The sequence below is a fragment of the Balaenoptera acutorostrata genome, chromosome 1, assembly GCF_949987535.1.
Source record: "Balaenoptera acutorostrata chromosome 1, mBalAcu1.1, whole genome shotgun sequence".
NCBI classification, from domain to species: domain Eukaryota; kingdom Metazoa; phylum Chordata; class Mammalia; order Artiodactyla; family Balaenopteridae; genus Balaenoptera; species Balaenoptera acutorostrata.
In genome coordinates this window covers 157,760,362-157,777,239 of record NC_080064.1, presented here as the reverse complement: position 1 = coordinate 157,777,239, position 16,878 = coordinate 157,760,362, and the positions used below count along the sequence as shown (strand labels likewise).

At 47.9% G+C, this 16,878-nt stretch overlaps 1 protein-coding gene across 1 annotated transcript in view; it reads right to left on the bottom strand.

The window, feature by feature from the left end:
- Positions 1 to 15,419, bottom strand: part of ADORA1 (adenosine A1 receptor) — a 34,558-nt gene extending 19,139 nt beyond the window's left edge. The window contains exon 1 of the mRNA XM_007186007.2: positions 14,583 to 15,419. Within this exon, the coding sequence (XP_007186069.1) occupies positions 14,583 to 14,923 (341 nt within the window). The 5' untranslated portion in view covers positions 14,924 to 15,419. The remainder of the gene's footprint in view (positions 1 to 14,582) is intronic.
- Between the last annotated feature and the right edge of the window lie 1,459 nt (positions 15,420 to 16,878).

The following is a 16,878-nucleotide window of genomic DNA, read 5'->3' as shown; positions in this document are numbered from 1 at the left end:
AAGGCCTGGACAGGTTAAGATGTAACTGGCTAGGAGGCAGGGAAGGTGAGTTTTGAGCACAGGTAAAACGTGGGGTGGGGTTGAGCATCTTAGGCTGGGGGAGCAACCTTGGCCCTGTGTGCTTGTGTGTGGGCCAGGCCTGCTCAGGCCTCCTGCTGCGTGGCAGCTGGTAAATTGTCAATCTTGCCCAAGAGACTGTGGGTCTGTGTCATTGAGGGCAGGACTTGTGTTGTCAGAAAACATTTCTTAACTTGAACATATAAACGGTGTTCCTACGTCAAGGAAGATTAATGGTGGGGGTAGGGCATGAGGATTGGGTGGGGCACAAACAGGAAAGAGATTAGCCTTGTTGGGACTCTTCCCTAGGCCTTGAATGAGGGACTGGGATGGGCAGGGGCAGGGGTGAGGAAGCAGAATTGAATGAAAGGTCTGAAAACCCAGGATATAATTTTTTGACCTTTAAAAATAAAAAGCTATAGCTCCCTACACACACACACACACACACACATACACCACTAAGAGCCTGAAGCCACCGTGGCCTCCTGTCATGATTACAGGTGATGATGGCAGAGGGAAGGCATCATGCCTTCACACCCTTCTCTGGCTTGCTGGCTGCTCCCAGACTGTCAGCCCCTGGGCCTGACAGAGCCGCTCTGAGTGGTTTCTGCATCTCTCCCTGGCCCTTGCTGGGCCATCTGAGAATGGCAGCCCCAGGAGCCCATAATGTGGGGTCGGGGGTGTTGTATTTACTCTGCAGAGGATGGGCCACCATGGCAGGTGTGTCTGCTGAGCACAGCGAGTCCCCAAACACACTGAATGTCTTCCTCCCCAGAGAGGATTTACGGAGCTGCCAGCCCCCAGGGGAGCCCTTGCTTTGGCTCCCTCAGAGGCCAACCCTCCAGGAAGGGCTGGACAAGGCCTTGGGAAGACAAGCAGAGCTCAGGAGGGACTATTCACACCCTTTCCTCATAGAAACAGGAGCACGGGGACCAACAGGAGCTGAGCTGGGGGTCAGGAGGCCAGAATACTCCCCCGTAACTTGCCAGGTAAGCTTGAGCCAGACACTTTACTCCTCTCATCTCCTGGGGATGTTTTAATGAAATAACCCTTCACTCTCCAGTACCTGCGTTTGCCCTCTGTGGGTGAATGTAAAATATCCAACTAACTTTTTCTCTACCTGGCTACTCAATCTGCCCCACTAAGGCTTCCTTCCCCCCACAAACACTGATTCAGCCACCTACTAAGTGCCAGCCAGGCATGTGTTGTTAGATACTGAAATACAATGAGCGAGGCAGATGGAGAGAACCACACCCTGCTCTCACAGAGTATGCAACTCATCTCGATGAGGACTTGTCCCATTGGAACTACAGTGGCCACACAACATCAAGTGGTATGTGAGAACCAAGTTTGGATTATTTGATGATAGTAACAGCCCCCATTTACTGAGTGCCTACTATGTGCCAGCCCCTTAATGTATCTCATCTCTAAGCCTCATTACAACCTTTAGAGGAAGTATTAAGAAGCCTGTTTTGCAGAAGAGGAAATGGAAGCTCAGAAAGGTTAGGTAACTACTCCAAGATGACACAGTTCCAAGTACCTGAACTTTCTGTCTGGGGAGACTGCTCTTACCCTTCATTCCACTCGCGTACCTCCATAAAGCAGGGGGAGAGAGATGTGTCTCTGAAAAGGTGATCATTAAAAATATCTGGGGTAAAATAAGTCATGGGAATGTAATATACAGCATAGGGAATATAGTCAATAATAGTGTAACAACTTTGTATGGTGACAGACAATAACTAGACTTATCCTGGTGATTATTTTGTAATGTATAAAAATATGAAATCACTATGTTGTACACCTGAAACTAATATTGTAAGTCAATTATACTTCAATAAAAAAATGAAAAAACATATCTGGGGTAGAGGGGCTTTTTTCCAACAGACCTTTCCCTCTGGTGCCCCCAAGAGAATCACTGCCTGGTACATTCCATTCCAGCCGGGTGGGTGTGCATCAGAGCTCTTTGTTCCATTGGGCTAGAAAAAAAGGGCTAAGAAGTAGCTCTTGCTCTGCTGTAGTCTCGGCCCCTGCTCTCCCAGGGGTGGGAAGCAGAGAATTGGAAGCCTGTGGACTCTGAGAGCAGGCTGCATGGTGAGAGCTGCAAGGTCTGGCCCTCAGGTTCTGCACCAACCTCACCAACTGCACTGCAAAGCTTTCTCTGCTACACAAGGCAAAAGATAGTTTCTGCACAGAAGAGCTGATAGTGCTCCAACAAGCAGTCCAGAGAGACAGAGACCCTGTCCCTGTGTGCCCTATGCTAGCCTTGGGGCTCCCCCAGCCCTCCTGCTCTGCCCATCAGGGCTAGGCTGGAGCCGATACTTGATAACTGCCTGTTTATTGATTGACCATCTTCTCTGCTTCATTAGCTGAAACTGGGCCACCCAGTGCCCAATATAGCAGCTGTGAGAGGACCCTGCTGCGGAATTGGGGAGGAACGACCACGGTGCAGGGGATTAACACAATCCCCAGTGCCAGGCCACTAGTGGGTTCCAGCGATGAGGGTGGGAAATGAGGCTGTGGAGGCACAGAGTATCTAGGGAGAGTGCCCACCTGACTGAGGATGGGTAGAGACTTGGGGGGCCTTAGCTATCACAGAAGCTACTGTGTCTCATTCTGAATAAAGCCTGGCAAGAAGGACGAACCCCCAACTATTCTGTCTCCTTCTGGAAGTTTTAGGGAGCCCAAAGCCACATGTCCTTATTGCTGTGCTTTCAGCCTAAGAAAGCCAAAAGCCTCCTGAGAAGTGAGGTGGGAACAGTAGATGGAGCAGCTGGAGGCACCCAGGAAACTTGCTGGACATTTGAAGGACTCCTTCTTTGGTGATGTGTGAGGCAAAAGGGGGCCCATCTGTTGGACCACATGAAGGGACAGAAGCTGGGGAATGAGCAAGAGAGAGACCACCAGTGGACCCGCCGTTATATCACTACCACTTGAGTACCTACTAGGATCTGAACCTTCTCCCCATTCCTCCCTTGCCCACCCTTCCCTATCTCCAGAAATGGCACCACCATCCACCCCGTGGCTTCACCCTTAATCCTGGAGAGTCATACTTGATCCTTCTCCCACTCTGTACCTCCAGTCCATCACCAGTTGGTTCTAACTCTAACATGGAATAAAACCTATTTGGTTGTGATATATTATCCTTTTTATGTGTCACTGGATTTGATTTGCTAATATTTTGTTAAGGACTTGACATTTTAAAAATGTAATCTGGATTATGTCATTCCTTGCTTAAAGCACTCAAAGGCTTCACTGTGTACCTAGAATCCTATCCAAACTCTTGACCATGAACCACATGGCCTATAAGACCCTACCTTAGTCCTTGGGCCCCGTGAAGGCTGGACTGACACAGGGTTTAGAGAAGCCAACTAGGGCCAGGCACAGTCAATTCCAGGATGGCTTCCTTCCTCAAATACTTCTCAAGGTGTAATTGTAGCTACCTCCTTGTTTATCTGTGTCTTGGCTCTCTCCCAGCTAGTCTCTAAATTTCATGAGGGCAGGGATCAAGACCGACTTCTTGACCATGATAAGATACCTAATGCCTGGCATGGAATCTGGTGCTTCTGAATTAGTGAAGGAGTGAACTCGCTGCCTCCTCCATGCCTGGGCCTGTGCATCTGAACACTCAAATTTATCACCACGAATTTCAGGTGGGCCCTTAATGCTGCCTCCAACTATACTAGACTTTCTGAGTCTAGCCTTTCTCCTACTTCTTAAAGAATTATTTCACACTTCCTACTCTCTCCATCACCTCCTCCCTCTCAGCTGATGACCTCGCTTCCCACTTCACTAAGAAAACCGAAACACTCCGAAGAGAACGTCACCTACCAGCACCCACATACTCTGCCTTTCTGCCTCTTAGATGATCTCCAGGCTCCTCTAAAGCCAATCCCTCTGTGTTTGCCCTAGGTCCCAGCCCTGCTTGCCTAAACAAGGACGTCAATCCAGAAATTCTATCCTTTGCCCTATCATTAGTTTTGCACTCTCTACTAGATCGTCTCAGTCAGTACACAGACATACTAATGTCCCTTCTTAGCAAACAACAAAGCAAAATGCCTTGTTTCCACTTCTCCTGACAGCTCTTGCCCCATGCCTTTATGCTCTGCAACAAAATACCTCAAAAGAGTAATCTACGCCAGCTGTTTTCAATTCCATTCCTCTTCTCTCCTGAGCCCTCTCCAACTAGACTTTCTGCTCCTACCACTCTATTAACATTGCTCTTGCTAAATCCAATGGTAATTCTCAGTCCTCATCTCACTTGACCCATTGGCAGCACTTGACAGCCAATCTCTTGCTCCTCCTTCATATACTCTCTGCTTGGCTTCTAGGACACCACACCTGGGGCTCTGGGTTTCTTCCTATATCTGTAGCTCTCCTTAAGTCCCTTTTGCTGGTGCTTCATCTTCTCCCCAAACTCTCAATGCTCAGTCCTTGGTCCTCTCCTCTGCTTTCTTAAACTTTTAAAAAAATGTTTATACAATTTTGAAAGGTTACTTTCCATTTACAGTTATTACAAAATATTGGCTGTATTCCCCATGTTGTATAATACACCTTTAAACCTATCTTACACCCACTCCCCCACCCCTATATTGCCCCCACCCCTCCCACCCCCTGCACTGGTAACCACTGGTTTGTTCTCTATATCTGTGAGTCTGCTTCTTTTTTGTTACATTCACTAGTTTGTTGTGTTTTTTAGATTCTACATATAAGTGATATCATACAGTATTTGTATTTCTCTGACTTATTTCACTCAGCATAACGCCCTCCAAATCCATCTTTGTTCCTGCAAATGGCAAAATTTTGTTCTTTTTTATGGCTGAGTAGTATTCCATTGTATATATATACCACATTTTCTTTATTCATTCATCTGTTGATGGACACTTAGGTTGTTTCCATATCTTGGCAATTGTAAATAATGCTGCTATGAACATTGGGGCGCATGTATCTTTTTTAATTAGTGTGTTCGTTTTCTTCAGATATATACCCAACAGTGGAATTGCAGGATCATATGGTAGTTCTATTTTTAGTTTTTTGAGAAACCTCCACACTGTTTTCCACAGTGGCTACACCAATTTACCTTCCCACCAACAGTGTAGGAGGGTTCCCTTTTCTTCACATCCTTTCTAACATTTGTTATGTGTGTTCTTTCTGTTGACAGCCATTCTGACAGGGTGAGTTGATATCTCATTGTGGTTTTGATTTGTATTTCCCTGATGATTATCTTTTTATGTGCCTTTTGGCCATCTGCATTTCCTCTTTGGAAAAATGTCTATTCAGTTTTTCTGCCCACTTTTTAATCAGGGTTTTTTTTTTTTATGTTGACTTGTGTGAGTTGTTTATGTACGTTGGCTCTTAATCCCTTATTGGTCATATCATTTGCAAATATTTTCTCCCATTCAGTAGGTTGTCTTTTTGTTTTGTTGATGGTTTCCTTTGCTGTGCAAAAGATTTTAAGTTTAATTAGGTCCCACCGGTTTATTTTTGTTTTCATTTCCATTACTCTAGGATCCAAAAAATATTGCTGCGATTTATGTCAAAGAGTGTTCTGCCTATGTTTTTCCTCTAGGAGTTTTATAATATCTGGTCTTACATTTACATTTTTAATCCATTTTGACTTTATTTTTGTATATGGTGTTAGAGAATGTTTTAATTTCATTCTTTTACATGTAGCTGTCCAGTTTTCCCAGCACCACTTATTGAAGAGACTGTCTTTTCTCCATTGTATATTCTTGCCTACTTTGTCGTAGATTAATTGACCATAAGTGCATGGGTTTATTTCTGGGCTCTCTATCCTGTTCCATTGATCTATGTGACTGTTTTTGTGCCAGTACCATACTCTTTTGATTACTGTAGCTTTGTAGCACAGACTGAAGTCAAGGAGTGTGATTCCTCCAGCTCTGTTCTTCTTTCTCAAGACTGTTTTGCCTATTCTGGGTCTTTTGTGTTTCCATACAAATTTTAAAATTATTTGACCTAGTTCTGTGAAAAGTGCCATCAGTATTTTGACAGGGATTGCACTGAATCTGTAGATTGCCTTGGGTAGTATGGTCATTTAAACAATATTGATTCTTCCAATCCAAGAACATGGTATATCCTTCCATCTGTGTGTGTCATCTTCAATTTCTTTCATCAGTGTCTTACAGTTTTCAGAGTACAGATCTTTTGCCTTTTAGGTAGGTTTATCCCCTGGTATTGTATTCTTTTGGATGCGATGGTAAATGCGACTGTTTCCTTAATTTCTCTTTCTGATACTTCACTGTTAGTGTATAGAAATGCAACAGATTTCTGTATATTAATTTTGTATCTTGCAACTTTACCAAATTCATTGATGAGCTCTAGTAGTTTTCTGGTGGTGTCTTTAGGATTTTCTATGTATAGTATCATATCATCTTCATCCTCTTCTTTATTTCTACTTTCTCTCTTGGGGATCTCATCCAGCCTCGTGTATTTAAACACCATCTACATGCCAATGGCTGTCACATTTACATCCCCCGCCCAGACCTTTCTCCTGAACTCCATCCTTGTATATCCATCCAACTGCCTGTTCAACATTCCACTGAGGTATTTAACAGATACACCAAACTCAACGTGTCTAAATCTGAATTCCTTTTATTGCTCCAAAAACTTGTATCACCTGCAGCCTTTCCCACCTCAAATAATGCACACTCTATATTTCCAGTTGCTTAGAACTAAAAGTTTGGTCATACTTGACTCTTCTTTCTCTCACACCCCACATCCAATCCATAAGAAAACATTTTTTTTCTTCCAAATACATCCAGAATTTAAAAATCGTGGCACATTCATTCAATGGAATTCTAACAGCAATGAGAAAAAACAAAACAAAACAAAAGCAAACAAGCAAAACCTACTATTTCGCTCAATAGTATGGATGAATCTCAGACATAATTTTAAGCTTCAGAAGCCAGACAGAAAAGAGTATATACTACTCAATTCCCTTTATAAAATTTCAAGAAAAGGCAAAATCAATCTATAGGGATAAAGGTGAAAATAGTGGTTGCCTTTTGGAAAGTACCTTTGGAAAGCACCTTCTGGGGTGTTGAAAATGTTCCAAATATTGATCTGGGGGGTGGTTACATAGATACATCCATATGCCAAAAACTTATTGAGCTATACACTTAAGACTTATGTACTGTATGAATATTTTACCTCAATAAAAAGGATATAAAAAGTTAAAATTTGAAAATGCACATCCAGAATTAATCACTTCTTACCACCTCCTCTGCTTCCTATCATTCTGATTCAAGCCACTTCCCTCTTCTCTTGTCTGAATTACTGCTGTAGCTCCTAACTAGTCCCCTGCTTGCCCCTACAGCATATTCTCAACACAGCAGTCAGAGTGAGCCTTTAAAACTTAAGTCATATCATGTCAATTCCTTGCTCTAAACCTGCAATGGCTCCCCATCTCCCTCAGAGTAAAAGCCAATGTCCTTCTAGTAGCCTCCAAGCCAGCAGCTTATTATCTTTCCAGGCTTATCTCCAACCACTCTCCCCCTTTATCCCAGCCACACAGACCTCCTTGCTACCACTTTGGGTACGTTCCTTCCCTAGGACCTTTGCTCTAATTATTTCCTCTGTGTGGAATGTTCTCCCAGTATCTGCATGGCAGAGTTCCTCACCCCCAAGATTGTGCTCAAATGGCACCTTCTCAAGGAAGCCACACTTACCACCCCATTTGAAATTGCAAACCTTTCTCCCCACCCCCATCTTAGCATTCCCGATCCCATTTGCCCTGCTTTTTATTTTACCTTCTAACACTCTACATATTAGGTATTATGTTTATTATTTAGCATCTGTCCACCAACCCATTAGCATGCAGCCTCCATGAAGATCTTTGTTTAGTTAATGAATGTATCCCAAGTATCCATAACAATGCCTGGTACATAGGAGGCACTCAATAAGTATTGCTGAATGAATGAATGAACAGATTTCTCTATATTAGGGCCCTGTGTGGAGACAAATCAGGGTGACCAGTTGCTTTCCTCTCCCAAAGAACAGAGAAGTTCTGAAAGCAGGTGGCAGGAAGACAGTCCCAAAGGCCCTCTCCACCATGACCAGGGCTGCAGAGAGTGGGTGTGGAGTTGGGTCCAGATGCCCAGCCCAAGCACTGCAAGGTGTCAGGGGCTGATTTTCAGCTCTCCAGCCACCTCCACTCCCACCAAAGGCAGGTTGGGAGTTTCTACTTGGCCACCTTGGTCTGTGGGAATCCACAATCTCAACAGTGTCTAAGCACCCCCAGACAGAGATAGAGACCAGACCAGCCTGCCCATCTCTGTATCCCCAGGCCCCACAAAGTACCCAGTAAATGGTCAGTACTCAAAGTATGTTTATGAAATAGATAAATGGATATCACCAGCTCCCTAACTGAACAGCTCTCTGCAATCCTGCTAAGGAAAAAACTTCCAGGGTGAGGAGCATTGCAGGATAAGATGCCTGATCTCCTTTATCTTTTGGGTCAGGGAAGCCCTTTGCCAGCTGTCCCTGTCTCCCTGCCCACCCACAAGCCAGTATTTCCAAGGGGACATGAATGCCAAGGCCTACCTACCCGCCTCCCCTTTGTATCCCAGCCCACCATCAACTGCCAGCCTTTTCTTTGTTCTACAGAGCTGGTAGCCTCCTTTGGGCTTGAGTTAAGAAGGAGGCTGAGGCTGAAGGGGTGATTCATGCAGCTCAAAGAGCCAGGTATCGTCCTTCCTCTCTGTTCTGTGCCCATCCTGCCAAATAAGGCCAACAAGGAAGTACCATACTCCAAGCCCTCTACTCTAGGGACTGCTCTCCTCACTAAGATGCAAAGAAACAGGATGCCCAGGCCTCAGGGAATAGAGACTAGGCAATGTGGACTAGACTTGGGGGCCAGACAGTCCTGCCCTACCTAGCCCAGAAGGGCAAATGGGCAGAGAAATGCCAGGTGCACCTCTGGGGGTTTTCAGTTTTGGTGAAACTGGGCAGGAGGAGAAGGGAGAGTTGGAGGAAAGGGAGTTGGGAAATATTTAACCTTATAAGAAAATCCTTACAGACAAGCTGTGCTATCTACTAGGAGGCAAAACCCAAAGTTCTAGGCTTGGCTCTGATCCTACAAACAATGTGAATTGTGGGTATCACTGTAGTGTTATTTGTAAAAATTAAAAATCAGTAACAATCTAGTCAAAATTATAAAAATGAGTCAATAAAATATGATAATCATTTATTCAAAAAAATGTTTATAGCATGCCTACTCTGTGCCAGGCATGGCGGTTACATAGGTAGGTGAGCAGATGTGGTCCTGGCCTTTTTGGTGCTTACCAAGCCCAGAAAAACTACCTGGGCCAGGAGAGATGGGGAAGGAAAAATAGATCCACCCGGAGTTACTAACAGAAGAAATGAACCTGGTCTAGCGGGGGAGGGGGTCAGAGAAGGCCTCCTTAAGAAGGGGCTGTTTTAGCTAAGACTTGAAAGATGAATAAAAAGACAATCCAATATTATACCATTATAAAAATCCTTAGAAAATATTCTTTATTGACATGGGGGAAATGATTATAATGTAACATTAAGTGTATAAAATAGGATATAAAAACCATAGATGCACTCAACTATGTAAAAATAATTATCTATCTAACATCTATCTATCTATCTATCTATCTATCATCTATCTATGTGGGAAAATTTTCTGGAACACCAGAAATTTAACAGTAGTGATCTGCAGGTGGCAGAATTACTGGTTATTTTGTCATCTTTTTTCTTTTCTATATTTCTCAAATTTTTAACAATAAACATAGATTGCTTTTATGCTTGGACATAAATATCAAATATCAAACACAACACAGCCTCCAAGGCTCTGCCCCATGACCTCTGGGTAGAGGGGTTCTTCAGAAAGTAGCCTGGCCATTCCCTTGCTTCCAAGCAGCACTCCTAAAGCACTCGGAGGCTTCCTAGATGCCATTCCAATGTCAGCTGGGAGAAGCTTTCACCACTGATACTAATCTGGATTGCCCAGAGTGCTCTTTAGCATAACCCACCTGAAGGCTATCCCTAGTTCAAACAAAGAAATTACCTTTTTAATCACAAAGTTGACATTCTTCCATCACTTTCCCCCTGTAAGCCCACCATTAATTTGCTGACTTAACCTGTGGAGGCTGAAATTTCTCTGTTCTATTCCTTGCAGGTAAGCCTTTTACATCAAAGGCTGGGGAGCAAGAGTCAGAATTAGGAGGAGAAAAGAGGCTGTGGCTCAGTGACCTTGAACATGCTGGAACTCTGGGCCTCTGTTTCCTCTTCTCCGAATGTGAGGGAGTTGGGCATCAGGGCTTGCTATCACTCCTCTTCTGTCTCAGCCACTCTAGGCCAATGACTAATCCATCCATACAGGAGCTAGAGATGGCCTTGCTGAAAGCAGATGGCACCACTAGAGAGCCCAGGCTAGCTGGGGGGTGGGGGGAGAGGGCTAAATTGATGCCTAAAAGCAAACATACCTTAATCTACCAGATTTCTTTCCCAGAGCTCTGGTCCAGCAGTCTGGCCTCCCCCACACTCTGCTGTACTTCCCTGGCCAGCAGCCCAGTTGGGCAGGCCTCCAGCTGTGGACAGAGGCAGGGCTGCCAGGGGCTCAACTGCCCACTGGAGTGAAGGTGAGGAGGGAGGGAGAGGCACCAAGCATGGGCTGGAGCAGAGTGCAGAGACCATGGCAAAAATCAGAGGGGAAATATCACCCCCGCTGACAGCCGTGAGGAAACTGCTCCATAAATCCTATAGCTTCTCGAGGCTGGTTCAAAACACATATGGGCTCACTGGTTAAAGGCATCTCTGGTAGACAGACCTGGATTCAAATCCTGTCTTGGCTCCTGATATGATGTTTGGGAAAATTACTGAACCTTCCTGAGCTTTAGACCTCAGTGTATCTATAGACGTGTCTAGAATGGGGATAACAATAACCTCTACCAGCAAGAAACTATGAGCATTAAATGAGATAAAGCATATAAAAATATAGCATTGTGCCTAGCTCATAACCACTAGGAACTTAAAAACACAACACAATCTTCCCAGGATTTCAACACAGTATTGCCAAGAGTTATGGTAAGGAAGAACTATAGAAAGTTAGAGCTGAAAGGAACCTCAGAGACCTCGAATCCAGAATCCAGTCCCTTCATTTAACAGACGGTGGCAGGGGGTGTGGTGGCAAAGAGGAGGCTCAGGGATTGAATAACTTATCCAAGAAGGTTGCACAGCTAGTTTGTAACAGCAAGGTTCAAACTCAGGTATTTCTGACTCCCAAATACCCATCACCCCTTCACCCCACACCAACCCATCTAGTCACAGACAGGTCTCCTTCCCACAGAGAGGGCTGTGGTGGTCAGGGAGTGGCACTCCTCCCCATAACAAGCCCCCTGGAGTAGGTATCAAGTTGGCACAGAGTGCCACCAAGAAAACCCAGGGATTCCCTAGAAGTAGGAGCTGAGGGGGATGGGGTATCCATTACCAAGCATGTGGAGGTGCCAGGCAAATAACCTGTAAAATACCTTTAAATAACCACAGGTTATTGGTGAATCAACAATTTAAGCTTTTTTTTTTGTAACTGGATCACACTACACGATGTGAACCTTTTTTTCTCTTGGCTTTCTGCCAAGTGGAAGGAAATAAAATTTGTAGTTGCCTGACCAAACCATGCCTTGCTTGGTGAGGGGCCCAGCTGACTCCTGTCACTGAATGCCCCATACATGCCTCACCAATGCTTGGGCAGTATTTCTCCCTGGTTCCCAGGCCACATCTACCTCTGTCTGGCTTGTCAGGGCAGGGAGCCAGGCACCTGGGGACCTCCGGCAGAAAGGTGTTCTCCCAGACCCAGCAGCCTGCTGACTCCAGCTGCCCAGAGGGCAGCAGCGCAAGCTGTTCCTCCTGCACGGGGACCTGGAGTGACCCGTCACCTCAGCCCAGCCTCCAGGATCCCAGCTTTGGAAGCTAGGCCCAGCAGCCTTTCTCTAACTCAGGAGAAAGACTCCTACTGGGGTGTGGCTCTGAAGGAGCCACCTGAGCTGATAAGGGCAGCTGTGGTCAGGGCCCTGAGGTAGAATGCTGGGAAGATACAGACCACAGCACGATGGTTAGAGGTTAGACCCCTGGAAGGCCTGCCTGAGGCTCAACCGTGTGAGCTCTGAAAACTCATCCAATTCAATCAACATTTACTGAGTGTCTGCTATGCGCCAGACACTATGCTAGGCATTCTGGAGAATTTGTAGAAACGAACAAAATGTGGTCACTGCCCAGGTCGCTGTACTTGAGGCATGACAATCTAGCAAGGAAGAAAAACATGTATAAATATAACTTAACAGTACTTTGACACCTCCCTGGAAATGTGGTGTGTCATGTGTGCCCATGTGTGTGTGCATGTGTATAAGGGCATATGTGTTGTTATGTAAGAGCATCAGTGTGGGGGGGGGGGGCGCAGGGCTTGCCTATTCAGACCCACTTTGAACCATATGTTAACAATGATAATAAAACTACAAAATAAACCTACCACTTATGGCTTGCATATAACGCCAAGTGCATTATACAGTACCACGTGCTTTATATGTAGGAGTTTATTATATTCTTCCAATCATCCTAGGAAGAAGGTACTATTATTAATGTCTCCTTTTATTGACGTGTAAGTTAAAACTGAAGGAGGTTAATAAGTGACTTTCTCAAGGTCATACAGCTAGGAATTCATAGCAAGGATTTGAACCCAGGCCTGTATTGTTAGCCTCTATGCATACCTCTGCCTTGGCCCTCCAACGACAGCTCTTAAAGACCCCCAGCTCCTCAAGGCTGGAGCAAGGAGCAACAGAAGCTGTCTTCTGGAAGAATGAGCCTGCAATTCTGCCAGCACAGCCATCGCCATCCCCACAGGACAAGGAGGGCACATTCTGTGGGCCCGTAACCTCTGTTACATCATGACCAGGCCTTTGGTTTGCATTGGCACCCACTCAGTAGACCAGATTTCTTAAGCAGCCTTCCTATATTCACATATCTGCATGACTTTCCTAATGTGGCAACACTTTGTTATAATCGCCAGGCTCAGAGGCCCAGCCCACTCTAATGGGTTGAAATCAGGTTCATTGGTATAGCCCAGCCACAACCTGGGGCTAATGGCAGCATGAAGGCCCCTCAGTGGCTGAGCTTACAGGGTTTCTGGGCTGCCTTCCCTGTCTTCCCTTCTCCCCTGAGCGGCAGTCTTCACCTCACCTTCCCTGGGAGACTTGGAGGTTGTGAAGGAGGTAAACAGGGCAGAAACACTGCCATCAGGGGGCTGGGACACTGGGGGAATCAGGAAGGAAGGGGAGCAGTGGAATCAAGGCTCTGCTCCCAACCAGCTTCAGGAGGTTCTCTGGATCTGTTTCCCCTTTACCAGCTCCTACTTCACCTCCCTTATAGGATCATGATGAAAAGAGGAAAAACATGGTTCATTATAAAATCTTTGAAAAATTAAATGTGTACAAATGTAATGCAAACAGGAGAAACATGGGTGCCTAGGCCTGCCTGGGCAAGTTGTCAGGTGAGGCCAGAGGCTCCATGTCCCAGTTATGGAAGCTACACCAGGGACAGCAGGTGCCGAAGACGTCTAGAACTCCGCAGTAGAAAGGGAATCTACTGGTGAGAAGATTTAAAGAGGGGGCAAGCACGCCTCACAAGAATGTCCCAGTGAGGCCAGCACTGGCAGTGTGCCCAGGCATTTGCTGGCACTTGGTGGCCCAGGCACTGCCTGGTGACAAGATTATGGCCTGGCAGGCCCAGGGAAAGAGCCCCAATGTGGACTGGACACCTGCATGACAGGACTGCCACTATTAGGTCACCCACCCTGGTGCTGCCTGGACACAGCATAAGCACCTCTGCTGCGACCGGAAACATAACATGGTTTTGCAACACAACAGGAACATTAAGAGCCTGCCTCCTCCTGCCTGCAACAGAGATCCCATAAGTGGGAGTTGGGCAGAGGTAAGCAGACTGTCTGGGTTCAACAGGACAGCCCTGGGGCATGGAGCTGGCTAGCACAAGGGTATCTGCAGAACAAGAAAGAGTATCCTCAGGAAGCTTTCCCAGGTCTGGTTAGAGAAGCAGCACTCCTGTCCGTGGTGTGCCACCCTAAGCCCACCCTAGCAATCTGCTCTGCCCCTTCCACTTCCCTCAAACTGGTGGAGATCAGCTCATTCCCAACCAGGGCTCACTGCCCACCCCACCCCCGCCCCCCCAGGCCACGCTGAACAGGCAGCCTCAGGTTCCCTGGCTGGGTCAGGAGAACAGTGGAGCTTCAGCTCTGGGGTCCTGAGCACTGCCAGGTTCACATTCCTCCAGCCACCCAGCCCCCTCCTGCTTCAACTTCAGTTCAGCCTGATACTGTAGAGCAGAGGAGAGGAAGGCAGAGTGAGGGCTGGGGCACAATGGCCCAGAGACTATCCGGCTTACTTGGGGTCTTATGCTCTACCTTTTATCCTCTCTAGATGGCCCTCAAGCCACCCAGCATGGGGCACAGCAGGTACCTTCAGCTGCTCTGGACTCACCTGAGCGGGATCTTGACACGGAGGTAGCGGTCGACAGCAATTGCCAGCAGGGCCAAGATGGAGCTCTGAGTGAGGATGAGGACAGGGCAGGCGACCATGAGGCAGGTGTGGAAGTAGGTCTGTGGCCCAATGTTGATGAGGATGGCAAGTGGGATGACCAGAGCGCCCACTGCCACATCAGCCACTGCCAGGGACACGATGAAGCAGAACGTGGCATCCCGCAGTGCCTGGTTCACCTTCACTGCCCAGATCACCAGCACGTTCCCAGGCACGGAGACCAGGGCGATGAGCACCTCGATGCCAATATACGCGGCCTGGAAGGCCGAGATGGAGGGCGGCATGGTGGGCACAGGCTGGGCACATCAGCAGACAGGCACCAAGGGGCAGGAGGCAAGCACCTGTGGTCACGGAAGCCTGGGGTGGGAAGGCCTGTCTGGGAGGGGGAGGGGAACCCAGGCAGCTCTGGAAGTCCAGCTGCCCTTTGGAGATGTGCCCCACTTGGCACATCTAGTGCCTGCCCAAGCTGGTGGGGTACCCTAACCCTTTCTCTGCCGAATCTTTGTCCCCTCCCCTTATCAATCCCAGAGGATCCATTCGACAACATAAAATAGCAGCACTCACTCCTCCACTGGCTTTTCTATCAGGTGTGAGGCAGTTCCCAGCACACACTCACCCAACAGGGGTCCCCCGTGCTTGGCTCTGCCTACCCATGCCCACAGAACAGGATGCACGGAGCTCACCATCCTGTCTGCTGGTGGCCAGGGACTCCCAGAGGCGGTGCCCAAAGTTCCGGGCACCTGGTGCCGCTCAGGGCTTGAGGCCGCGCCAGGCAGGGCTGGGCTCTCAGCACCGCGCGCAGCAGCTCACAGTCCTCCAGGCTCCCGCCGCAGAGCTCCTAGCCCGGCCTTTCAGGCAATCACATGGTGCGGCAGAGGCTCAGCCCGGACGCTTTTAAAGACGTAGCGCCCCTGTTTCGCACCTGGGACTGGTCTGGCAGACGTGGGTCTGGAGGACTGAGCCCAGCACCAAGCCAGGGTGCAGGGTCCCCTTTCCCCAGCTTGCAGCGCACACGTGCCCTGCGCCCACCCACCAGAGGCACTGCTGGCTCCTGCTTCCTAGCAGTCCCCGGTCCCGGTCCGGCTCTGCCAGGGACCCTCGCACACACCCTGCCCCGAGGGGGCATTCTAGTCGCCTCTTTCAACCCTTTCCTGCATCCCCACTGGGGATGACCCGGAGGAGAACTGAGGTACAGACTTACCCAAGGTGACCAAAGCTGGCGGAGCTCCTAGCCACCTGAATGGTTCTGTCCAAGCGCCCTCCCAGCTCCACGCCTTGGGCAGCCTCTTGCTCCAGGGATGCCTGAAGAATCCAGGGCCAGCCTGTCAGGTCCAGAGGGATGGCAGCTGTCTGGGACTCGACTCGGGCACCCGGCGCCTCCGTCGCCCACGGCGCCAGAGCTGAGTGGCAGTCGGGCTCCGCACAACCGGAGGGGGTGGGGGCGGCGGCGGCACCGCGGGGCCCCTCCCTCCTGGCCCTCTGTCTCCTCCCCCATCCCCTCCTCTAAACAAAGGCAGTGATTCTGGGTGAGAAAAGCTGGGAAATGTGAGCTTGTCTTAGGGTTTGATGTGTGGATCCTGTCTCAAGAGTGGACAGCGGTGCAGCCTCCCTGTGTTCACTCTCCCTCTCTTCTCACATGTGGGGTGTCAGCGATCCCTCCCCCTGTCACAGCAAGGCATCTCACCTGCAAGACTCCAGGATGCCCCCCTTCTCCATTTCCCCCAACAGTCAGTTGGAAGTCCTGGCACACTCCCGGACCCCTCAATCCTGAAACCCTGCTTTCCCATGAAATCAGCCCCTGCATGCATATTCCAGCACACATTGCTTTGCAGGCTCTATCCTGAGTAATTATGTTCCTTTCTCCTCTATCTGGTAATTTCCATTTTACAGAAGAGGACACTGAGGCTCAGAGAAGTGACCTAGCTTCACAAGGTCATCTACATCAGTGTCACCTCTTCGTGTGCTCCTTTTCTTTCCTCCTTCTCCCTCTTCATAGCACAGTACCTAAGCCATAGGTATCCAGTCCAATTTCCACATGTTATTGATGAAAAAGCAGACCCAGGGAAGGAAGGGACTTTCATAAGTTCCCACAGCAAATTCTAACAGAACCAGAGTAAGAAACCATGCTCCTGACTCCCAGCACAGGGCTCTCCACCACTGTGCTCCATACTGATCCCACTCTTGGCTGTCTCCTGCCACAGTTTCAGTTTAGGTGGACCACTGGTATTGCCTAAGGACC